Genomic DNA, 26,240 nt, shown 5'->3' with positions numbered 1-26,240 from the left:
GGTTTTTGTGAAGTCTGCAGCCAGGGCTGAACAAAGGTCCTGGGTGGGTGTGATAGAAGAAGATGCAGCTGCAGGATTGGCCAGCTCCTTGCAGACTTTGAAGAGTTTGGCCGTGTTTGATGCCGCAGAGATGTGGGCTTGAATAAAGACTCTTATCTTTGTGCCGATGCAGAGTCAATAATGCCTTTTGAAGGAGGCAGCAGGCCAGTTCATTAGATGGTTCATCCGACGCATTCCATTTCCGCTCAGCTGCCCTACACTTGCGTGCAGCCAGGTCGGAGTCATACCAATAGTTGCACTTTTTGGAAGGCTTCCGTCGGACCCTGATGAAAGGGGCAGGAGTGTCAAGGGTGTTGGCGATAGATTGAGGTTAGCGAGGGCTGTGTCAGGGTGGGAGTCAGCCGAGGGAGTAGTTGGAGGAGAGTAGGAGGAGGCAAAAGCAGCTGCTGTCACTTTTTTCATGCGTCTGGTAACTTTAAAGCCCAGTAGCTGTGCCAGATGTATTGCTGCAAGAGGAGAGGCGAGCTTAAGGTGTGTGGAGGGAAGAGTGGGCAGTCCAACAAAGGAAGGTAGTGAGAGGGAGGGATGTCAGTAGAGATGAGAGCATCCAAGGTGTGGCCCGCGGTGTGGTGGGGCCAGAGGGAAGGATAGAGAGGGCGAGAGTCACAAAGGTTGTAGAAAGTACCTGAGGCGTCAGGAGATTCCAGATGGATGTTCAGATCACCCATCAGGAGGAGTGTAGGGAGGAGACCAGGTCAGCCCATTCCAAGCAGAAGAGTGGACTGACCTGGGGCTGATGGAAGGTGGCCATAGTGAGAGAAGATTTTAGAGATACTGAGTCTGCATCTAGGCACTCTGAGGAGTAGGGATGATGGACACATGTAGACTTTCTGGGAAGATGAGCACCACTCCACCTGTCGTCTTGGGCCTGGGTACAACGAGGATTTTGTAGCCTTCAGGGAGGAGTGTGTCAAAGCTTGAGACGGAGCTCTCCTTGAACCAAGTCTCAGTGATGGCGCGCAACATTGAGATCCATGAGTTCGAGGAGGTTGCAGATGCCAATCAGTGGCAATGTGGAGCAGCTTGCCATCTTTGAGGGTCTTCCTCAGGGGGGTGTGGCACATGGGATGGTCGTCCGCCCAGACGGTGGCAAGAGGGCCATGGGGGAAAATGGAGGATGGCGAAGGAGCCAAAGCCGGCAAGGGAGCCGGGACAGTATAGAAAGGCAGGGGTACCTGTGCAGAAGAGGAGGAGGAGGACACAGTTGGCAAGGGAGCCTGGACGGAGGGCGAGGTGACGTTAGAGAGGCGAGGGAGGAGCCTTTCGAAGAGCAGGTTCGGTTGAGGATCCTGAACCATGATGATTCCATTGAGATGAACATTAATGAAGACTCTGGAAAAGGCGAAGAGGTCAAGGAGAACCTTGCAGCGAGTGTCACCATTAATGGGAGAAGAGGCGATGGGAGAGAGCCAACCATGTAGCGCGTCCTTATGTCAGGTGAGTTAACAAAGAAGAGGATGTCATTGATAGTCTCTCTGGCGAAAGCCGTGACATAGGTGTCTGCAATAGGAAGGCCTGGGTTGGAGGCCCGAGTGTCCTTAAGTTTCTTCCGACCAGATTTAGTGATAGGAGATGGTGAAGCAGTTGGAGAGGATAGGAGATATAGTGACCTGGTTGGCTGCAGTGATAGGAGGTGGGTGGGGAGACACCAGTCAGAAGCACAGATGCACTTGGAGGTAAGGGGAGACGGAGGGCAAAAGGGAGGAGGGGGAGACATGGGGGATACGTGCCAGCTAGTAAGAAGCACAGCACCACAGGCACCACTAAATTCGATATTCAGCAGGACAGCAGAAATACAAGCAAAAACTGGGCATTCTAAGTTAGTGGAAGTCAAGATGAGGTGAATTAAGGGTTGAACAGTTCCATGTGGAAAGGATAGAGAGGATATATGGGGAACTGACCTTCAATGAAATGTTATGTGGTCCACTGATTCAGTGTGTCCGAAGAACATGGCGTTTTCCTTCGCCTCCATGTGCACATTGTGGTGGGGATGAGAGGACCCACAGACACGACCAGGCAACAGACAGGGGAACAGACAGGGCCTTGGAAAGTGGGCCTTTGAAAGGGTGGGGCGGCTAAAGCTTGCCAGTCCACCATAAGCCCATAAGAGATGTGCCAAGTCAATCAGCAGCCAAGGAGGCAGATGATGTTCAGCATAGTGAACCTCCGCTGCTAGAAAAAAGCAGCAGCCATCTTTACAGAGCCACAAGGCCGCAAAGAAAGGCCTCCAGATGTGGCTCACACCCCAGAATTGAGCCCAGTGGGCAGCTGGCAGGATGGGGGTGAAAAAGGATCGATCAAAAAATATTAAAGCGATCTGAACTTTTTTCCAATTAATTTGTGGATTTTGCAAAAAGCCTCAATTTTCACAAAAATGCCTTTCAGGATTGCTGCCAGGATTTCACCTACCTCATGTGTGAAGGAGAATCATGGCCAGAAGGTACGCCATCTGTAGTCTTGAAGGATCTGCAGCAGGAGACAGCCAGCACAGGCTCCAGGGAGAGGGGAAAAAAATCCCTTTAGAGCCACTGGGCCACCGCCCAAATTGTTGTCCACGTATGCTCCAGTCATGGTTAGTGAAGAAGCTGCTCTGACCTCCACCACTAGGAGCTACTTTGTTCAATCCTACTTGGGTGTCACCCTTGACCAGAGGCTGTCTGCATGTTCACAGCTCTCAACATCCTACTAGAGAGCTGCGGCTGGGCTTTTACGCATTGTATAACACCAGCCCATAGAACAGCATTCAGCATGACCTGAGCACATGTCTGACTTGTTCTGACGCATCTCCTTTTACCTATAGCCTTATCTAATGTGCTTACTACTTTGGGACTCTGGCGATATAGAGGGAAACCCCCACAGCCAAGGTGGTATTGATCCTCCCCATAGGTCAGAGATCTGCAATCTTTGGCTCTCCAGATGTTTTGGGCTTCAACTTCCATCCACTCTATCCAGTATGCTCCATGGTCAAGGATAATGGAGGTAGTAGTGGAAAGCACCTGTAGAGCTGCATGTTGCTGTGTCCTGTCGTAGGGTCCATGAATATTCTAACGTATACACCCAGTTAATGATTTTAGCCTTGGTTAGATTGAGTACCAAGGTTTAATACCAGCTTCCAATCTTGCTGCAGTGGTCTGCAGTACTAAGACACAAAATTAAAACAATATGATCAATAATGCGGTCTAAAAGGTAAGGTTCGTGTCTTCAAACAAAAAGGCTGCATCATGATTTTACGCTGCTTTTTTTTCTAGGATCCTCCAAATACAGATTGCCAATGCTAGATAACTGTTGAATGTAAATGTTTTTGTATGCATGCACTTCAACTCATGTCATACCTGCTTAGAAGCACTTGTTTTATAGGTGTGACATAAATAGTAATAAAATTAATTCTTGAATCTTCATTTTATTGTATTTTCCTTTTTTTTTCTTTTCTTTTTTGCTGCTAATTGTATTCTGTTTTCTATCAGGGAGATGCTGAAGGACCATCCCTTCTTTTATGTTCCTGGTGTAGTTGATGAACTTTGCAGCGATCATGTGCTTACAACAGAGCTGGTGTCTGGCTTTCCATTGGACCAAGCAGAAGGACTGAGCCAAGAAATCCGAAATGAGGTATTTCCATATATAATAGTTGAGGGCCAAAAACTTTGGTCCTGATTCACAGAAGCATTTTAGAAGCATTTTACAATGGTGAAATCCCATTGGAAAATCCTCCATGAATCAGGCTATTAGTTTGAATGTACTTCTTTCCTATACACTTGTGCCACTGTAGGAGGAGGGGAATGCCAAAAAAAAAAATATTACAGATGTACTTGCGACTCCAGTTTCTTGTGTCACCATTTGGCTGGAACAACCATGAAGAGGAGCTTTCTTTGACGAGTCTTCGGCTGTTATTAATGTTGCCAACTTATTCGGACTATTTTGACAAATATGAAGTTCTGCAAATGAAACCTAGTCTAATCCTCTTCTGTAATTTAAATCTAATAATCACTTATACAGGACACCTGTTTACATGACATTTCAGGGCCTTTTTGACTATCTTTCACACACTTTATCCCTACTGAGCCTAGCGGAGATTGTTTGGAGATGCCACTCCTCTCACCTGACCACAGTAGGGCTGTTGTCATATGCAACACATTGATCGGGCCATGGGCATTTGACATACAGTGACATACAGTGCTTTGCAAGTATGGAGTTGTGGAACAATGCTTATAATGAAAAGGTTGCAACTCAGTCTGCCTAGATGGTAACATTGGCACGCGTGCTCCAGATAAAATCTTGAGATGTTTTAAACCTTAAGCGTAAATGCAATTTCAATGTAGTTAAAATTCGTTTTTTAATGGATTGTGTCGTCCCACCCCACCACGTTGTCGAAATCACCTACTTCAAAGTCCTCATTCAATTCCTCTCCTGAGAGAACTATATCCTGTCCTTCAAAGGCCTCCTCCCCTGCTGAATGGGAAGCATTCAGGCAGGAAATGCTTGATATTCGAGAACCAAAAACTCTCGAGGCAGGCAATGCTTGTGCCGTGCCTTCTGAAGCCGGTAAGGAAAGGGATCGAGCCAAATCCTATGCGCCCGGGTCGGAGCCCAGATCCCCATCGAGATCCATCAAGGCCTTAACACAATGATAATCATCAAGGGATCCTTTGGGTCAGAAGTCGAAAGACAGGTCGAGGTTGTTGACACCTTCGCCATCGAAGTCTTTGGTGCCATCGAAAGTCTGTCTCGAAATGTTCAAAGCCTTCGACCCCTTTGCCGGAGAAGACTTTCACACTTTTGACAAGAAAAGATTACTTTAAATCTCTAACCTCTATGAGGACAATGAGCAGTCTGATAATGATGCGCAATTTGGTATACAATATGGCACACCAAATTTCCTGGGTAGTTTTATATCGGAGGAATCCAGACTGAAGGGCCTATATGAGAATTTGTGAAACAGTCAGTGGAGTGGACACTTCACCGGAAATTAGAATTCCGAAAGCCTGAGTCCGATGAACATGCAGATGCATCACATAGGCAGTTGATGTTAAAGGTAGTAGATTGCCTGTGATGGAGCAGAGCTGCCATCCCCTTCGAGCAGGATGACCTTACAGACATCCTAGATAACGGTCTTCAAAAGGATCCCATTTTACATTGCTCTTCAGAAAAGGGTTGGTGCCAATTGGGAAACAGCAGAGTCCAGTGTGGCAGTAAATAAGAACTTGACAAGAAAATACCATCCATCAAGTAGTGACCCCAACTACTTATCGAAACACCCTACCCCAGAAAATCTTGTGGTGCAGGCAGCAACTGCTACCTCGAAACAAGCAGTTTATCCGACCATCCCACCGGATAGGGGTGACAAAAGGGTAGATGCCTGGGCAAGCAACAGATTTTCTGCAGTGAGCATGGTTCTTAAATCTGCAATTTCCACACGTGCATTGGCAAAGTTTTAATAATCTCTATGGGACTGCATTTCTATGGAGGCTGAGCATATTCCCAAACGGGAGTAAAGAGATGGTTTCTTGGCCATTGTTTGGGATGGCAAGGAAGCCATGTGCGAGTCTCTTCAGTCGGGTCTGGATTCTGCTGACAGCATCAGCAGAGTCATGGCGGCAAGCAGTTATTCGCAGATTTGCGTGGTTAAGGAAATCTGGATTTGCACCAGACGTGCAGTCTAGACTCCTTAACATGCCTTTTCACGGCTCTCATTTCTTTGGCAGCAATGCTGACGAAAGCCTTGAGATGCTGCAAACCTCAAAGGTGGCAGCCAAATCCTTGGGTGCCGCTATTAGGCAACCTCTGCCTTTTCAGCCCAGTGGACAGTCTTGGAGGGGTAGATGCTTTCGCTACTACTCTTCAGTTGGACGAGCGAGAGGAATGGCTGGTCAAAGAGGCCAAAGATTTCTTCGTGGTGGACGAGGGAGAGATGTAAAGTCCGCTCAAGCAGCAGGGTCTTTACCAACAGCCACTGCTTCAGCCCCCTCAAAACCTCTGAGGTCTTGAGTCAAAACATCCTTGTGGGAGGCAGACTATCTCAGCATCTAAAAGAATGGTGGGACATTACTTTGGATGCTTGGGCATTAGAAGCCATAGCCCAAGGTTACTGACTCCCCTTAATTTTGAGACCTCTGAACCATCCACCGCAAAGCCATTCTTTGAAGGTTCCAGATCCGTTACTTGTGCACGGAATTTTGACGCTGCTAGAGAATGTTGCTTTAGAGCTGGTTCCTGTAACTGAGAGGAACAAAGGATGGTGTTCTCCATATTCCCTAATCCCCAAAAAGGACGGAGGACTGAGACCCATTTTGGACTTGAGATACTTGAACAAGTTCCTCAGAAAGGACAAGTTCAAAATGGTTGCACTTTCTCAGATCCTTCAGCCCTCCAACTACAGGATTGGATGTGGTCATTTGACCTTCAGGATGTTTACTTTCATGTGCCAATTCATCTCAAGCACAGAGTACCTGAGGTTTGCTGTTGGCGGTTCTCATGATCAATTTTGAGTTCTGCCATTCGGCTTGACCTCCACCCGAGGGTTTTCACCAAAGTGAGGGTGGTTGTGGCAGCGAGTCTCAGGAGGGAGGGGCGGGGGGGGAATTCACATCTACCCCTACCTGGACGATTGTCTGATTAGGGTGTGTTCCCCTGAACAAGTCCTGGATCATATCAACAGCACCTGCCACTCTTATCCACAGACTGGGCTTTTCCCTCTATTACAAGAAGTCCCATATGACAACATATCATTGGTGCGGTACTGGATACATCCTTGGGAAAGCGCTTTCCACCCATGGTGAGGCCTCAAGACATTTTGCAGATGGTCACCAAGTTTCAGAGTGCCCAGCGTCTCCTGGCTTTCGACTTTGAGGTTGCTCGGCCTCATGGCATCCTGCATTTTCCTGGTGCCAGAGGCTCGCCTGAGAAGGAGATCCCTTCAGTGTGCTCTCGGAACACAGTGGTCTCATTTTACGAGCAACATGTCAGACCTACTTCATCTTCCAAGCAGGGTCGCACAGGATCTCCTGTGGTGGGCCTGCAAGGACATTCTGAAGGGAGAACCCTTTTGGCAGCCATGGCCGGAGATAACTGTAGTGACTGACGACTCATTCATGTGGTAGGGAGCCCACACCAAAGATCTGACAGTCACCGGTCGTTGGTCTCTATCGGAGTTCAAACTACACATCAGTCATTTGGAGCTGATGGCAATCAGACATGCGCTGAAGGCTTTTCTGCTCTCTGTTTGTGGAAAGAATGTCCCGATAATGACGGACAGCACAGTGGCCATGTACTACCTCAACAAGAGGTGGTGTAGGGTCACTACCTCTGTGCAGAGGCAATGCAGCTCTGGTTCTGGGCAATACAAGAAGGAATCTTTCCATCAGCATTTCACGTGGCCGGAGAGACGTATTCTACAAGGGCGTCCTAAGGGTTAAGCCTTCATTTCTGCCCAAGATCATTTCAGACTTTCATGTAGGACACAACATTGTGTTAACCATTTTTTATCCTCCACCTCATCCTGGCAAGGAGGAAGAGAGGTTGCACAGATTAGATCCACGTGGAGCTCTAAGCTTCTTCATTTCTAGATTGTCCAAACTTCATCTAGATGATAAACTCTAGGTTATATGGGTCAGACTGGGTCAGGCTGTGACGAAGCAGACCTTATCCAGATGGATTATTCTAGCAATTTTAGAATGCTATAGGCTGGCGGGCAAAGATCCTCCAGAAGGCTTGAGGGCCCATTCCACCAGGGGCATGGCAGTCACTTCTGCTCTGCAAAGAGGTGTTCCTATTAACATTTGTGAGGCAGCTACATGGTCTAAAATACACACTTTCATGAAGCATTACTGCCTTGATTCTTCCCGAAGTCAGGATGGAAACTGTGGAAAAGCTGTCCTCCATTCTTTTCATGGAAACATTGGATGGCTACATTTTTGCTCCCTCCACCAAAACAAACACTGCTTTGGGTATCAAAGATGAGGAATATCCATTCGAAGAAGTTACTTACCCCTGTTAACGTTCTTTCGACTGGATCTTCCTCCCATATATTTCTCATCGCCCTCCGAGCCTACCCCTCAGTAGAATTTCCCATGCTATTACAGCTTTCGCTCCTTCAGAGCCTAGTACGGTCAAACCTGTGTTGATGTGAGTAGTTCTACTTGAGAATGACACGAAAAGACAGAACTGAAGCCAACGGGCGCTGCGCGTGCTATATATGCCTTTGGATGACATCCTCGAGACGGAGGCCCTCGAGGGACATCGAGTCGCCTGCAGCAACGCACAGCGCTCTCTGCTGAAACAAATTCCGAAGCAGCTGAAGCTGGATGTTGGAGATATGCAAGATGAGTAATCGTGGGAGGAACATCCAGTTGAAAGCTAGTTACCTGAGGTAAGTAACTTGTTGTTCTCCTTCGCAAGAGTAAAACGTATGTGTTATCTAGTCAACACGTGCAAAAAGTTAACACTGTAAATCATTCTCATGCATCAGCGGTGTGACGAGAAAACAAGCTTCTCGCAATTAACAGATCAAGCATAGAGTGCAGCATCATCCTCTCGTCAATGGAACAGATGAACACTAACACGAGAATCTCATGGTCCTAGTTTTTTTGGGAATTCTTTATTTTCAAAATAAACCATTACAAATAGTGCTGGCCAAAATCTTACAATTGCATCCTATTCTTATTAGTAGTCAAAACAAGTTCAGTTTCAAACCTATAATCCAACTTTCTCCAGCATGGGGTCTGGCATTGATTCACATGCTCATGAATATTCCCCGTCGTCAGGCTGGGAATCCTCGGTAAAGAAAAAACCAGTATCAGTTTTCTTTCTGATCTGTCTTTCGTAGTAATAACCAATCACTGGTCTCTGCGTCATACTGACCACAGCCAATGACTGCCCTCTACCTAAGCACCGCCTCTGGCAGCCATCTTCAGATTTTTACCGCACGTTCATGTGTTGGGATCCTCGTGCTATTGCTCTCGAGCGTTAGTGTTATTTTTTCACATTTTTTTCTCAAAAAACTTCGTTTTTTCGGTCAAAAGAGCCTCAAGCTCCACCGACTCTCCATCCGATCAACGGGGACCCGTGTCGGATTCGTCTGCGCCCCTCAAGGGTGAAGATTCGCCGAGCTACGCTTTTGGAGGACTCCAGAAGTTTCTCAGGCACGGACATGGCCCAGGAGAAGGGAAGCTCGACGCCCGGAAAGCTGTTCAGGATCTGCCCTGGATGCCAGCTGCAGAACGTCTTTAAGGAGGACGAACACTCCTTTTGTCTCTACTGCTTACATGAGGACAAGACGCACGTGGAGAAGGACTGTGCGTTTTGCGGCAATATGTCGGAGCGGACCATGAAGGACCGCCATCAACGTCTCGCCAACTGGATGGAAGGGAAGAGCCCGTCAGGCGAGAAGAAGAGGAAGAAATCCGAGCGGTCTTCTAAGACCTTTGAGGACGCCCCGGCGACGGGGGTCCAACACAAGGCCAAGCACCGCGAGTCCGCTGGCACCGGGAGCGCCGAACGGTCGAGCTCTACGGGTGCCAGGCAGGGCGCACCCTTCCCGGAACCTTCAGCCACGAGCCAACGCTCTGGGTCGGGTAAGAGGAAGGGCGAGCACCCGGCGAAGCTCCTGGAGAGGCCCCGGTCGAGCTCGAAGGCCCCATCGGAGGGGGAGCGAGGCAGTGTCCCCCCCTCAAGGATAAGGCGGTGAAGGCCTTAATCCATCCGGCCAAGCCCTCTATCGATACTGTCGCGGCGGCCCTGGCTCAGCCTGTGGAGGCTACACCAGTGGTGGTGACCTCGGGGCTCCCTGCCACCTCGGAGGGAGTCCTCTTTTGTGCCCATCGATAGGACCCCCGTGAAACCCCGGCGGGGAAGAAAAAGGGGGGGCAGGGCGTAGTCGTAGATTCGGCCTCAACCTCAGAGGAAGAGCTGATTGAGGTCTTAAGCCACAGCCTTGGCGCGGAAGAAGATTGGCCCGTCGGGATGGATCCCGTCGCAGGTGACGACGACATCGTCGAGGGTGCCGACGGGGCTCCTGATCGCCCGTCGGATTCCCCTCTGCCAGTGCCGCAAGACAACTCGGCGGCCATTTTGTTGGCTATACAGTCCTTATGTTCAGAGATAAGGACGAGGCTACCGTTGCCGACGGAGGAACCTCTCCCGTCGGGGGATCCTGAACCGGGACCTTCTGGTGCTCCCCCGCCCAAGAAAAGGATTCACCCTCCACCTCCTTTTCAGCCGTCGCGCCCCGTCCAGCCCTCCTCCCTGTCCACCCGAGGAGATGATACGGGGACTGACAAGGCAGCGACGGGTACGGACGACGTGGTATACGACGAGGATCTACTGTCGTCACCTCCCACCAGGGCTTCTCCGCCCGACGAGATTGGATCGTTCCACTCCATGATCGCCAGGGCATCCGAGCTTTTCCAACTCTGCCCTGAGGAAAAGAAAAAGGAAGGATTCCTTTATCAACGACGCGAGGCCAAGAGGAAGACGGTCCTCGCGGTGCCTCTACTGGACGACATTTGGAATGAGGGCCTCGCCCTCCTCAAGAACCCTTCCACGACGCCGGCTAGAAGAGATCGGTACGAGAAGAAGTACCGGGTCCCGGACGCGGCCCCCCCTGTGCCTCTGGGCGCAGCCTACCTCGGACTCCGTCTCCGCGGCGGCCAGGAAGAAAGCGGGGGGTGCGGCCTCCACATCGACTTCCCCACCGGACGGCGAGGGAAAGAAATTAGACGCTATGGGACGCAGGGTCATCTCGTCTGCAGCGGCGACGATTAAAGCGGCCAACGCCTTGGCTATCGTGGCCCGCTACGACAGGGAGCTATGGTACAAACTGGCTCCCCTGCTGGACTTCCTACCGGACGACAAGAGGGCGGATGCCCTGGAGATCCTACAGGAAGGTGAGGTGGTGTCGGACCACGCCATCACTATTGCGACGGACATCGCCGACACTGGGTTTCGCCAGTTGGGCAACGGCGTGTGCCTTAGGCGGCGTGGATGGCTCAAGGCTACGGACTTCCGTCAAGACGTACAGACCAGAGTCCTGGACATGCCGTTCGATGGGAACAACCTGTTTGGGAAAACAGTGGACGATTCCCTTCAGGCCATTAAAACGGACACTGAGACGGCCCGGGCCCTTGGGGTTCTGCAGCAACGACGGACCCCCTTTCGGAGCAGCGGAGGCAAGGGCGCCTCCAAAGGTTCCGGCGGCGGTTTCTCCACCTACCGTCAAGCGGCCCGCTCGTCGTCTCAGGTGGCCTACAGAGGACGAGGCAAGTCTGGCGGACCCCGCCGTCGTCGCCAAGGCGGCAAATCCTCGTCGAAACAGGATTGAACCGGCCGTGGGGTCGAGCCCCCACCGAAGCACCCCGGTGGGAGGCCGGCTGGCGAGCTTCGTCAGCATGTGGGAGTCCATCTCCACCGACCGTTGGGTGCTGGACGCCTTAGCCCGGGGCCACGCGCTCGAGTTTCAAAGAAGGTGCCCGCGCGTCCCCCCCGTGGCCAGGAAAGAGCTTCACGTCCCTCAGCTTCTCCTGGAGGTAAAGGCGATGCTCAGGAAGGGCGTCATCGAACTCGTCCCAAAGAGGCTTCGGGGCTCCGGAGTTTACTCGAGATACTTCCTCGTGAAGAAGACGGGAGGATGGCGCCCCATCCTAGACCGGCGACGTCTGAACAAGTTCATCAAGGCGCAGAAGTTTCGGATGGTCACCCTCCAGCACGTCCTGGGGCAGCTGGAGGAAGGAGACTTTCTGTCGTCGTTGGATTTGGAGGATACCTACTTCCACATTCCCATCCTAAAGGGGCACCGAAAATTCCTCAGGTTTGTGGTCCAAGGGCGTCACTACCAGTTCAAAGCCCTCCCCTTCGGACTACGGTCGGCACCCAGGGTATTCACCAAGTGCCTTGCACCGGTGGCTGCGCAGCTGCGCCGCGAGGGGATCCACGTCTACCCCTACCTGGACGACTGGCTCATCCGAGCCAAGACGAGGGAGCTTGCCGTGGAGCACACGGCAAGGACCGTCCAACTTCGCACGGACCTGGGATTCTCTGTGAACTACGCCAAGTCCCACCTGGTACCCGCGCAAAACGCACTGTTTCTGGGAGCGAAGCTCGACAGTGTCCCTTCTGGCCTCCCTGTCGGAGGAAAGGACCAGGTCCATCCTGGGCAAGGTACAGCAGATGTTGGTTTCCGACGCGGCCAAGGTGAGGTCCATCAAGTCCCTCCTCGGAATGATGTCTTCTTGCATCTACCTCATTCCCATGTGCAGGCTCCGGATGCGCCCGTTGCAGGAGTTTCTGGACGCGCGCTGGATCCAAACGACGGGCGGCTTCGAGGAGAGGATCACACTCGATGAGAGTTTCCGCCGAGCGGTCCGGTGGTGGGGCACCCGCGCGCATCTGACGGCGGGCATGGACTTCCAGACCCCAGACCACCAGGAGACAGTGACCACGGATGCCTCCCTGGAAGGGTGGGGAGCGCACTCCGAAAATCTGCACACGAGAGGCCTCTGGCTCCCGACGGAGAAGTCCCTCCATATCAACGTCCTGGAGCTCCGTGCAGTGTTCTGGGCCCTCAGGTCCTTCCTTCCGTCCCTCAAGGGCAAGGTGGTCAGGATCTTCACCGACAACACCACCACCATTTTTTACATCATGAAACAGGGCGGAACCAGGTCCCCAGCACTGTCCAAGGAGGCGCAGGACCTGTGGCATTGGGCAGTCGCCCAAGGGATATTTCTGGTGCCGTTTCATCTGGCAGGGATAAAAAACACCATCGCCGACTCACTCAGCAGGGAGCTGCGCTCGTGCCACGAGTGGGAACTACGGCAGGATCTAGTGGATCGCCTCTTCCGACGGTGGGGCACACCCCAGATCGACCTGTTCGCGACGGCGACGAACTCCAAGTGCCGGAGGTTCGCCAGCAGGTTTCCCCAGGCGAGGAGCATGGGCGATGCTTTCTCGTTCCCCTGGGAGGGCCTGTTCCTATACGCGTTCCCTCCTTTGCCACTGCTAATCCAGCTCGTCAAACAGCTCAAGAGGTCACGGTGCAGGATAATCCTCGTCGCACCTGCGTGGCCGAGGCAGATATGGTTCCTGGACCTTCTGGACTTGTCAGCGTCCCTGCCAATCAAGCAGCCGGTGGACGCGGATCTGCTCTCCAGGGAAGGAGGCGCCATCCTCCACCACGACCCAAAATCGCTGAACTTGCAGGCCTGGCTCCTGCAGCGCTAGAGTTTGGAGGATACGACATACCGGCCGACTGCAGAGAGGTTCTTGCAAAGGCCAGGGCGTCCTCGACTCTTAAATGCTACGGACACAAATGGAAGAGGTTCTCTGTCTGGTGCCACGCACAGAAGATTAACCCTCTACGGATTACGGCTCCCCAGGTACTGCCGTACCTGCTGACGCTGGCCAAAGCTGGACTGGCACACACGTCCATCAAGATTCATCTTGCTGCGATCTCCCGATACACCAGAACCACGGGCCGGTCGTCCCTGTGGTCTCATCGTCTGGTGAAAGAGTTCATGAAGGGACTGTTCAGATCGTTCCCGCCGGTGAAGGCGCCGGCCCCGGCGTGGGAGCTCAACGTGGTGCTGACCAAGCTCATGGTACCTCCGTTCGAGCCTCTGCACTCGGCCCCGTTGACGTTTCTGTCGTGGAAAACCGCTTTTCTTGTGGCCATCACCTCCGCACGACGGGTGGGAGAGATCCAGGCCCTTTCCTGCAAGGCCCCGTACTTGACTTTTCACGACACAAGGGTAGTGCTCAGGACGCACCCCTCCTTCATGCCCAAGGTACCATCGGACTTCCATCTCAACGAACCCTTGGTGTTGCCTGTGTCCTTCCCGTCGCCTTCGTCGCCGGCTGAGAGGACTTTGCACTCGCTGGATGTGGCTAGAGCGCTGAAGTTCTACGTGGACCGCACAAAGTGTTTTCGGAAGACGTCACAACTCTTTGTGAACTTTGGACCTGTCAATCAGGGGAAGGCTCTCTCGAAGGCTTCCATTTCCAGATGGCTCTCCGGCTGTATCATGTACTGTCATCGGTTGGCAAACCGACCGCTGCCTGGCCGTCCGAGAGCCCATTCCACCAGAGCGATCGCAGCTACCACGGCGTTCCTTTCTGGTGTGCCCCTGCTGGACATATGCAGGGCTGCTACGTGGAGGTCGACGCACACCTTCACGAAATTCTACTGCGTCGATCAGGATTCCAGGGTCGGCCAAGCAGTGCTGCACAACCTGTTCGCCTGAGGTGAGCCTGGTGAGGAGGTAAGATGCTTAATGTTGAATTTCATGTAATGCTTAATGTTGAGCCTTTGCCACCTCCCGTGGTTGTGCATGTGTGTACTGCTATGTATTCTTTATTCATGAGCATGTGAATCCATGCCAGACCCCATGCTGGAGAAGGAACAAGTTACTTACCTGTAACTGTTGTTCTCCTGCATGGGTCTGGCATGGATTCACATGTAAACCCTCCCGCCTACCCCTCTGCGGCTCTTCACTTGGTCATACTGCCACTTCACGTGCTTCCAAATCTGAAGATGGCTGCCAGAGGCGGTGCTTAGGTAGAGGGCAGTCATTGGCTGTGGTCAGTATGACGCAGAGACCAGTGATTGGTTATTACTACGAAAGACAGATCAGAAACGAAACTGATACTGGTTTTTTCTTTACCGAGGATTCCCAGCCTGACGACGGGGAATATTCATGAGCATGTGAATCCATGCCAGACCCATGCTGGAGAACAACAGTTACAGGTAAGTAACTTGTTCCATAAACCCTCCACCCCCCGCCACAGTACATACAAGAAATGTTTCAGAACTTAGTCTATATTTCTACAGGGGTACTGCCCCACACAAATCTGGTATTGACCCCTCCTACTAAGTGGGGATACACTCAATTTCAATTACAAACAAAGGAGGAGTACTCATCCTTAATATACATTGATATTGTCAGAATTGCACAAAAAATGGTAAATACCTGGACATCACCACATACACTCAAAACTCGTCAGTATGCCCTCAACAAAATGTTCCATATAACATATTTTAATATTAAAAAAAAATCAAAAACATTCAAAGCTACAAGACCCTGACAATTAGATCTAACACACTTAAAAAGCATATGCACATGTTACAATCCAATATATACAAAGCAATAAACAAATTTTGACATTTAAAAGACACAGGAAACAAAAGATAGAAACTGAGAAAACCGAGTACAGTGCCAAATTAATTGTTATTGTTACACACTGTGCCCAACATAGCCCGACTTATATAAGTTTCTGTCCTTAATGTTGTGTGTTAACTGGACATTCCTCGGGGGCAATCATATCTCTTGTGCTCTGAAATGGCGGTCTTTTTCCATTCAAAATTCTATTCTTAGGTTTCAAACAATGGTACTCCAAAATCTGAAAAATTCGTCCCAAGAGAACAATTTCCTTAGGCCAATTAAGGTAATAACTCCTCAGTTCTGTTGACACTGGTCGTCCTGTCCAACAGTGCACACGGTCCCACTTAGTGGAACCGTTCTGAAGTGTAGCAATTCCAATAAATTGTAAGTGTCCCAATAATCTTCAACCGTCCCCAAATGGATTAGGTAATCAAATGGTATTCAACCTCCAAAGTTGGTCCTTACCAAGCGCTCGTAGCGTGTCTACATGTAAACACCCTTCACTGAGACAAGAAAGCAACTTCACTCGCTCACTCTGTTTGGAACAAAGCTCAAATGCTTTCTCAGAACTTAGTATAACATTAAAAATCTTCCCCAGAGATCCTCATAAAGGGATCATTTTCTTTCTCTCCTATAAATCGTTCTCCTTATCTGCCAAACCATGCATCCCTTTCATCCAAGCATCCAATTCCGCAGGCACTGCAGATTTCCAACTTGTCAAAATTCATTTCTTTCCAATCATCGCACCCCGGAATAACCACTTTTTCTGACGTGGTCAAATCCTCCAATAACTCATCAGAGCACAACACCAAGGTCTTGAAATCGTAATACATTTTTTCCACAAGCTGACCCTATTCTAAAACAGTCCGTTCCGTACATGTCGTCACGGCAACTATACGCCGCCGGGTCCACTTCATTCCACCATGTCGCGGGTCGATTCAAAGATAAACTAAACTCCGGTGAGCATTCCAATCCATTTAAAAAACATTTAACCGATTCTTCAGGCTGGCGCTATTTTATCCTTAACGTTCCAAACGTAAAAACTGTACATAATGAATAAAATACAAGTAGCAGTGGGGAAAACAAACACATTTTCCAGACTATGGGGGGGGGGGGTTTAGCCAATCCAGCCAGGACACAGCCTTGTTGGGATCCGATGTAGCTTTCGCCGCTTCAGGCAGAAACAAAGTCAGTAGGCTCTATTCAGGATTGCTTTAATCCCCAAGAGCCGGGCCTTCTCCTTAGCAGGTTTGAAAGACCTCCTAATCACCAGGGTTTCCTTTGGGTAATCCGGATACATAGAAATCGGACAACCATTTAAAAAAGGCACTCCCTTTGTCCCTTGCTGCCTTCAGAATCTCTTCCTTTATACTGGTGCTCATAAAAGTAATTAAGATCTGTCTGGCTTTCGGACCCCCTTTCGTTCCAACTCTGTACACCGGATCAATGTCCCCACTGGAGATACGATCAAAATTGAGGCACTCCTTCAATATGGCAGTCACTAGTGTAAATAAATCTTCACTGTTCTACCTTCTCATCAACCCCCACCAGTCTGTTGACTGGACAGTTAGGCTTGAATCCTTCACAGGTGGATAAATTGACTAATGCAATAGTAATCAGTGCTTGAACAGAAGTTGAAGTAAGGCCTACATGTACTGCAACATAGTTGAACACCTATCTGGATTACCGCTACAAGGACATACCTTGCTTAGTTTCTAGTTAACTGGCAAATGTAACCATTTCTTTTTTGTTTGGTATCTTTTGTAACCATGCTTGCACTGACTGGAGTGTCAGGGTTTGAATTGTAGTCTGGAAGAGGTTTTGAACCCTGTGATTAATGACAGCCATTCAAACTTTGACCATTTATTGTACCATTTTACCACGTTGTTTCTAAGTTACATGTTCAAACTAGACATGCCATACTCATCTGTGACTAATTCACACACTGTACACACTTTTGTGCAATTCTAGCGGGCTTTCACTAAAATGCATTCCCTTTGTTACAAATGATACCTCCCAATGGCAACTAGACTTACCATCTTATTAATAATAGGACCTTAAAATGTCAGGGAAATAAATATGCATGCACAATGCCCCTCTAAGAACAGCTGCGACCACAACGCACCAGAAGTGGAACAGAAAGATACCATTTGTAAAATCACTGTGTAAAGTTTATTTCTGAAAGGCTAAATGCACAGAGCTCAGATCAAATGCCTTGTCAGACTACTTCTCCTTCGCCTACAAATTCATCCAGGCAGATAAAAATCAAGATATTCTGGTTTCTGTCAAGTTATTTGCCCTTTGCAATGTTCAACCATGTCGGTGTGCTAATGATATGCTAAGAAAGTTGAAAGGTACTGCATTTACGATATTTTAATGCATAAAAAGGCCTGGTATAACTCATGTCTGGAGGACTGATTGGCACAAAAGTCAAAACTGTTGGTTGTGAATCAGCATGCTGAAGTGCTGCACAACAGAGGTATTGATGGCGAGTCAAACAGAACATTTCAGTCTATTGCGGAGATCCTTTATTAAACCCAGGTTGAAATATACCTAGTTGGTATTTCTGTTTAAACACTAATGTTTAAAAGGGCCTAAAGTCCAATTAGGCAATAGGTTTTCTAAGACGCTAAAAAATGAATCTCCATTAAACAAGTAATGCTATGTTATATGGCATTTGTAAAGCACCTACAGCCATTGGTATGGCCTCGAAGCGGTGTGGGATGAACGCCTTTGGAGGACTGAGGTCAGATGTGTAGGAGGGTTCTAAAATGCGTGTGCATTTTTGCCAGCATGAAGGTAGGTTGGGGTTGCTAGGTTCCTGATAACTCATGGAAGTCTGAATAGTGGGTGGGTGCTCCCTCCTTCCTGATTGGGTGATAGTTGACCCAGGAAGTGGGCTAGGTCAGTCGGGATGCAGAGGGGAAGAGTCAGGTCTTGAGAGCCTTCTGGAAAGTGGGGTGACCCTCTCTGAGGCAGATGGTAAAAGGTATCTAGTTCCAGATAATTGAAGCTTGAACTGAGAGAGGAGCCCCCTATTCTGGTTGACTCCTTGGACTGGGATGACTAGGAGAGCTGTGCCGCATCTCTGGTTTCTGGTGAGCGTTTGTTGCAGATTTTCCGGTCCTGTGTTGTGCTCGGTGTGTGATGCACATTGCCTTGAAGGTGGGTTGTCGCCCAATCTTCAGGTAGTGAAGGATGCAGAGGGAGGGTGTGATTCAGTCTTCAGTGTTTTGTACCCGTTGGAGTTTTCTAAATTGTGATGTGGGGGCCCCCAGATAAAGGGTGTTGGCATGGTCTAAGCGAGAGAGAACTATGGCAGTGATTGTGGCGACACTGTAAGAAAAGGTCAAGTAGCTGATGTCGGGTTATGTGTATGTGTAGGTAGACGATTTTTGTCACTGAAATGATGTGATGGTGTCAAATCTAAGTCCAAAGTGCATCCAAGGTTTTTACTGTGTTGGTTGTGGGCCTAGAGAGGATTCCCAAGGGGTGGGTTGGGCGAAGATGACGGTCTTTCCGCAGATCTGTTTTTCCTGGGTTGAGAAGGAGGAGGTTAGCAGTCATCCAGTTGTCGATTTCCTTTAGCCACGAAGTGAGGTTTGCGGCAGGAGGAAGCTTGAAGACTATTTTGATGTAGTCTGCGTAGTTGTAGCAAGAAAGGCAGTGGGAGCGGATATGGGAAAGAAGTGGGTGCTCAGGTAGAGGCTAAATAGAGCGGAGAGAGCAGTCTTGTGGCACTCCATGGACAACAGGGCGGAGTTTGAGGGTGCATGTGTATTAATTGAGATCGGTTGGAGCGGAAGGATGCTATCCAATTCAGAGCTGCATCTCTGATGCCGATAGAGTGGAGTCTGTCCATGAGGGTGCGGTGGTAGTCAATGGTTTTGAAGGCTGTAGAGAGGTAGAGTAAAATGAGTGTGGCACAACCTTCTGAATGCCTTTTGAGATCACCCCAGATGGAGACTAGGCACGGCTCAGTTCCTCTTATGGGGCTGAAGCTGGATTAGGCGGGGTTGAGGAGATGGTTGGATTCTGTGAAAAGGCCAAGTTGGGAGTAGGCTGTTCAGCCTATAAGTCTAGCTATATATCGGTTGTTGCAGATCATTCTGTAGTTAGTCGGTAGAAAGGGGTCAACAGAGGGTTTTCTGAGCAGGGGTTTGATAAGAGTTCTTGAATTCTGCTGGGAAAGATGTCTTAGGTGAGAGATGAGTTAATAGATCTTGCAATGTCACCAGCGCAGGCTAATGATAGGATTTCTTTTGGAAGAGAAGTAGGACAGGGGTCTCCAGGGGACCCCGAGGGATGGCTGTTAGCTTTAGAAATTCAGGGTTTGAGATGGAAGAGAAGAGCGTATGGATAGTGGGTCTGAAATACTGGTTGTGGGCACCGGGGAGTGGGGCGTGAACTATGTTTTAGTGATGGCAATGCTGCTTTCCAGTGTGTTTTTGTGGAAGTGGACTGAGAGGGAGTCAGTGTGTTAGGGTGTGGGGCCTCGAATTCAGAGATAAGCCTATGGAGCTCCCTAGAAGTGTTAGGGGCATTATTGATTCTATTCCAGTAATAGTTGGTATTGCAGATTTCTGCATGGGAGGCTTTGAGCTGCTGGGTGTGGGCTATTCTAATCTGCAGCAACAGGGCTATCTGCGTTCTAGAATGTTATTGGATTTGAGAGCTATGAGCGCTGCGGTGAACGATTTGGGGGAGGTAGCAAGTCTGCTAGAGAAGGATCTGACTGGGACCACAGGGCTGAGAGCCTCCGAGAGCCATGGATCAATGTGGCAGATGGAGACCTGAACCTGCTGGAGTGGTAAGGTCAGGGAGGCGAGTAGGGAATCTGCCAGGTCAGGAGTTACTTTGACTTTCTTTCATATAGGTGGGTGGAGGAAGGGTCTACAGTCAAGGGAGTGAAGAGAAAGGTTGAGTGGTTCTTCCAGAAAAGTGGATGAGACGGCAGCGGGGGTGATGAGTTCTGGAGAGCTGAAGATTGTGTTGAGGGTATTAAAGTTTTCAAAGAAATGCTCACATTTTCAAATGTCATGTGAGTGCCCAAAAACAGACCCTGATATGCAGTGTTCAGTCTGTAATTTCAAAGGTTCTTAGAAAAAGCCTAGGGACTACTATTGTTGTGCCTGTCCATCTTCGGATTACTTTTCTAAAAGCATTTAATCCATTATTGTTAATCTAATCATTGTTTAAGATTCAGGTCTAACAATGTTAAGTAGGTGTCTCAAGAAAATCCTGAACCTAGAAGTAAAAGCATGTACTCTTACATCCTGTCCCTTTTCCTCCATACTGCTTGGGCGTCCCTTCCAAGGGAGACGAAACCTTTTTCACTAGAAAAAAAATCTTCTTCCGCTTTAAATTTAGAGTCGTGTGGGTGTTGCGTCCCTGGGAGCATGTGTTGTCCTGACTCCGCCCTCCAGCGCCACGCCTCAGTCCCTTTTTCCGCATCAACGAGAACGGGCCGAATTCACCATTGCTCCTGGGTTTTGCTTTCGGCCATGTAATTCCACACGCTGATACTACTTCTCTTCTGTCTTTTTGTCTTTTTATCGCAGGTCCTCGGGCGTCACGCCCCTCCCTGGCACATGTCGACTGCTACAGGGTTCTGCAGGTGTCCATCCTGCGACGGTCTTTCCAACTTCAGACCCCCACACCTCTGCCTGGGGGGGTCGGTAGGGTCATTCCTCCGATGGCTGCGGTGCCACAGGCCCCAGCGTAGACGCTGCTGCCCCAGCAGCCGGCTCTTCTGATTCCGGCTTCCCTGCCTCCCACAGTACAGGTGGGTCCACACCAGCCTTTGCAGCAGGCTCCGGTCTCCATTCCACTACCCACGGCACCCAGCACTCATCCGCCAACTCGGTACCCCCCCGGCCTGATGGACACGGACAAGGAGGACCTTGCACGCCATCTTCAGCCGGGGCTTCCACAAACGCCTGTCAGGTTTGGCAGAGTATTTGGGCCTCCCCCAGGAAGAGCAGCCCCAGGAAGGGATGTTAGCAGAAGCTTTCTCCCTAAGAGCCCCTACCAGAAACAGGATCCCGATGCAGAGAGGTAGTTGTCCTGGCCAACAATACGTGGCTTGTGCCACACTCGGCCCAGCCTTTTGCTCGGCGCCTCAACGCCAGGTAAAAGCACATGGAGAGGAAAACGCTATGGTTTTCAGCGCTCTACAGAGCCAGCGCACCTCAAGTCGGGACTAGGAGAATCTAGACTAGCAGTGCACATGATGGGGTCCTCCGGGGCCCACATCGATGCCTCTGCCTGGGCCATCCGCATTGTCACAGACATAAGGACCACCTGGCCCCGGGCTACCATGTTAATCCTGGGGTCCAAAAAACACATATTGGACCTTCCCTTCGAGGGCAGCGACCTTTTTCCCTCCACCTTGGATGGGGCTTTATCTCTTCTTAGGAAGGCCACGCCCAAGACCTCATCCAGTCGCAGCCACGCTCTGATGGGGGCGGACACCTGACTGGTTCTGAGGCTTCCTGGCATAGGGCCAGATAGTCCAAACTTTCTCAGCTCGAAGGAGACAAAGGGGGTGGGGGTGTCAAGGGGTTCCTCCTCTACCCCTCCTCTGCAACAGCCTCAAACAAAGAGGGGGGGGCATGAATCGCCCCTTTGAATCCTGGTGACCCCGGTGGAGCACCTCCTCACCTTTTACGTGCAATTATTCTGACCCCGTGATTCTCCTTGCAGGCTCCACAGGGTTCAGTCTACCGCTACCTTCCTCTCCCACAGGCGGGACAGTAACTCTGTTGACAGAGTCCCGGGTGCTCGTCTAGAGCCAGGCGGTTGAAGTCCCAACCATAGGCTGGGGCTTTTATGCCAGGATTTTGGCCATTCAAAAGAAGAACCAAGCAGGCAGGATTTGTATTTATTTGTATTTATTTTATTTGTATAGCGCAAACCAGGCCCGGAGGCTACCGGGCGCATATCTTGGTACATTAGTTACATAACAGTGACATTGCATAATACATTTACTTAGCATAATAACGTAGGAGCACATTGGACAGCTGACACATAAATAACAAGATTATCTATGTGACTCATGGTCGTCAGGGTAGACAAGCCAGGAGAGTGGGGCTGGACCTTTCCACCCTCAATCCCACCCCCTTGCAGATGGTTACGTCTGCATTTATTGCGGAAACACAGGTCAGGGGAGACTCGATGTGCTGCCTGGTTCTGAAGGATGCTTACCCGCTCGTCCTGATCTGGCAGCCTCATCGTTCTTTTCTAGGATTCAGGATCATGGGCTACAATTTCCAATACAAGGTGCTTCCCTTTAGCCTCAACTCGGCCCCCAGGGTCTTTACCAGGCTTATGAATACAGTGGCGGCCCTCCTCAGGGCCACCACATCTATCCATACCTCAACGACTGGCTCGTCAGGGCTTCATCTGCAGAAGCAGTGCACCGCACCTCTCCACATTTCACGATCTGGGCTTTTCGCTCAATCTCAAGTCGCAGCTGCAGCCTACGCAGGCTCAGACCACCTTGGGGCTCATCTGGGACACAGGCTGTGAGAGAGTTTTTCCTTCAGAGGACAAGATCACGGACATCAAGAGGGCCACTTCGCACTTCCTCAGCAGAGACTTGATATTTGCCTGGTGGTACCAACACTTACTGGGTCTCATGGCAGCGGTCCTATTAGCCGTCCCCCACACAAGACTCAGGATGAGGAGGCTACAGCTGCACTTTTCTGCATTATGGAGCCAGGAACGGGGCACCCATCAAGAGGCCAAACCACGTGTGGGACATCCATATAGTGTTTAGTGCCCTGACGCACAAACCATTTGAGCCAGTGGCATCCTCGAACATCAGGCTGGTCACCATTAAGACTGCCTTGCTAGTTGGCCTCACCTCGGCTCGCAGGATAAGCAAAATACAGGCGCTGGTCGCCTCAGAGCCTTACACTGTTTCACAGAGCTAAAGTAGTCCTGCGGACACACCCAGCATTCCACACTAAGGTGCCTTCCGCATTCCTTCTAAACGAAGAAATAGTGCTGCCTACGTTTTTTCTGAGCCCAAAAATGAGGCACAGAGTTCTGCACTGCCTGGATGTCAGGTGTGCCCTGAAATTCTACGTGGACAGGACCAAGAGCTTCTGCAAGTTGGACGCACATTTTGTCACCTTTGGCAGATCTAGAACGGGATATCGGGCCATAAAGGCCTCCATAGCCCATTGGATGGTCTTGGCCATCAAAGAAGCTTACGAGGGATAGCATAAGCCACTGCCGGCCAACATGCACGCCCACGCGGTCAGAGCCAAGGCAGAGGGCGTCGCTTTCCAGCGGCATATTCCCTGGCAAGTCATAAACAGGGTGGCCACATGGGCCACCCCTTTGTCTTTCTGCAAGCACTACTGTTTGGATGCCGGCTCTAGATCAGACGCAGCTTTTGGACAGGCGGTTCTTAGAAACAGGTTTGCTTATGGAGGTTCACCTCTCCACCCTGGGGGCTACACTCGGTTGTAATTACCCATGCAGTATGGAGGAAAGGGGACAGGACGTAAGAGGAATTATAAGTTACTCACTGTAGTGACTAACATACTCTTAGTGCTTCGTCCCCTTTCCTCCATACGTCCCATCCTCCCCCCTAATAAAACTGCTGTCTTTAGGCAATGTTAATCTATTGTCGACGCGCCTATGGGAACTGAGGTGTGGCGCCTCAGGGCGGAGTCAGGGCAGCGCATGCTCCCAGGGTCGCACCCCTGCGCGCCTCTAAATTTAAAGGGGAAGGTTTTTTTCTGGTGAAAAAGTTCAGGCTCCCGTCCCTTGGAAGGGACGCCCATGCAGTATGGAGGAAAGGGGACTAAGGACTAAGAGTATGTTAGTCACTACGGTGAGTAATTTATAATTTGCACAAACCTGGATTAGCCTCTTACAGCAGTTGTGTGATTATTTTAAATCAATCACTGCAAACTTGTTGCATTACAAACACTGGAATAAAATTGACTTGCATTGACAGAACTGCATTTTCCATCCCTAGTATCACGCCTGGTCTGGTGGTATCCATTCCCATATTCACTTGCACAATCAAGACTTCATTGGGCAGTTGGAATTAGATCCTTAACTCTAGTCCTCCACCAACTCAATTAGTATAACGATACCCCCCCCCCCATATGCTTTTCCAAGTTTGGGTGTTGCGCGTGAAAGTGTTGTTGCGGAAGGCCACCTGGTAAAGTCTAACACTTGTCCTGTGGCAGGCAATACTGCGCCTCCATCATTCAGTGCAGGCTCTGCCCGTCAGAACCCCATGCATTCTCTTGCTCCACTCACTGGCACCAGCTCCATCTTCAGTCTGGTCTCCATTTCACTGGCCAAAAGCCCAGTGTATTTGATATTTTATGACCGGGTTTTTTGACTTTTTACTTGGTACTTTAGCATTTTACTGCATAATGCCATAACGAGTACCATATACTCTGAAATGGCCGTGCCACGTGTGCCACTGAGTGTCGGTTGCTGAAGAGAATGTTTGGCCAGTGGCTGTTCACAATAAACAGACCTTGCCAGTGTCCATGGTGCATTTACTTAACCACTGTTGGACCTTGTGGCGACTTAGTCCAAATCCTGGATAAAAGTACTCTTCCTGCAGCCATTCGAAGATCGTTGGTTCCAAGACCCCTATGAAAAAAAGTGCTTCCCTCTGAAGATAGGATGGCCATTGCAGCTAGCCAGTATTATCTCTACCTAGTCCTGGTGAAGCCCTGCTCCTCTGTCCCAATCTCAAGAAGACCTTGGTCAGTGCATCGACCCCTGGACAAGTGCGAACAACCAGTCTCAACCCTTGCTCGAGGAGCCATGCCTGCTGCGACTTCTGGACCACCCGATAGACTGACCAGCTCTCTCCTGGGCTACTTCACAGCGGTCTCCAAGTTAGAGGATCTTAAACTTGTGCTACAATGTTCTTGATGCATTTTCAGGCATCTAGTCTCAACCAAATCCATGCAGGACCTGCTCCTTTGTTCACCAACCGTAGATTGCCTGTCACCACCTAACTGCTATTCCAGTCGTCTTTGCTCCCTTGAGGTCTCCTGTGGTTGACTGCTCTGCTTAGGTATTCTTCCTGTCCTGTCCAGGGTGACCAGCTAGTCCGTGCCTGGAACCGTAATACAGGTGCGTGACTGACCGACACATAATCCTGTGTCCAAATACCACCTATGCATTTGTGACCCCTGAGTCTAGCTCGACTGGGCCAAGCACAAAGGTACCTGGCCCCATCGGGTTCTGGGACCCCTTCAGTGGTCTTGGGGGAAAATCTGAGTAAAGCGGGTACTTTTACTTAACTTTAATCACGCCCTCCTCATGAGGTATGATATCCTGGCCTGATCTCTCCCTCGCCCCTGGGCCTTTTCTAGAGTGGTGGGACTGGGAGAGATGCTGATTTTAACTTTTCTAAACACTTAATCGCAACCACTGGCATGGTCCAATCTAATAGTATACCTACTTTAACAGTATGTTTTGTGGAGCTGGCGACTAGGGCCATAGGCCCCATTCTATCTCAGGGCTGGACTTACAAAGTTAGGGTTTGCTCAGAATTGTTTTGTTTATTTTTCTACTCGATTACTTATCGTAGCATACTTATTTATTTGTGTTTTGTTTTAATATAAACCTTTCACAATATACAAAAAGAACACTTAAAATGTAAGATGTTGTATACAATCAAAAATTAACAAAACAATATTTGGACATAAATTCACATAAATGTATGGCTAAAGTGTTGAAATAACAGATAAAATGTCATCACAGCTATACACAAGGACAGCTACTCCACTCCTCTTATTCCAGATCATCTCTACAGACCTATAGTTAAAATGCTCTAGATGTTTTTCAAAATGCAGTGCACGTTTGGGTTGAAGAGCAAGACAATGGAGCATTGTTGTTTTTCAATCTACTGATCTCATGACTGGGAAGGAGATTCATTCAGAATCGAAGTTACGCCTCCAAGTTATATATAGATTTGAGGCTTGTGGAATCTGCTTAGATCACATGCATGCTATGCATAGGCCGACATCTAGTGGAAACTGCGCA

The 26,240-nt window shown here is 49.7% G+C and overlaps 1 protein-coding gene across 1 annotated transcript in view; it reads left to right on the top strand.

Annotated features, from left to right (window-relative positions):
* COQ8A (coenzyme Q8A) overlaps positions 1 to 26,240 on the top strand; it is a 1,433,786-nt gene that overhangs the window by 1,124,749 nt on the left and 282,797 nt on the right. Inside the window, exon 11 of the mRNA XM_069608680.1 lies at positions 3,525 to 3,666. Within this exon, the coding sequence (XP_069464781.1) occupies positions 3,525 to 3,666 (142 nt within the window). The remainder of the gene's footprint in view (positions 1 to 3,524; positions 3,667 to 26,240) is intronic.

This window comes from Ambystoma mexicanum, chromosome 4q (assembly GCF_040938575.1).
Source record: "Ambystoma mexicanum isolate Mex_15411 chromosome 4q, UKY_AmexF1_1, whole genome shotgun sequence".
In the NCBI taxonomy this organism is placed as follows: Eukaryota; Metazoa; Chordata; class Amphibia; order Caudata; family Ambystomatidae; genus Ambystoma; species Ambystoma mexicanum.
This window is presented reverse-complemented; position numbering and strand designations above follow the sequence as displayed.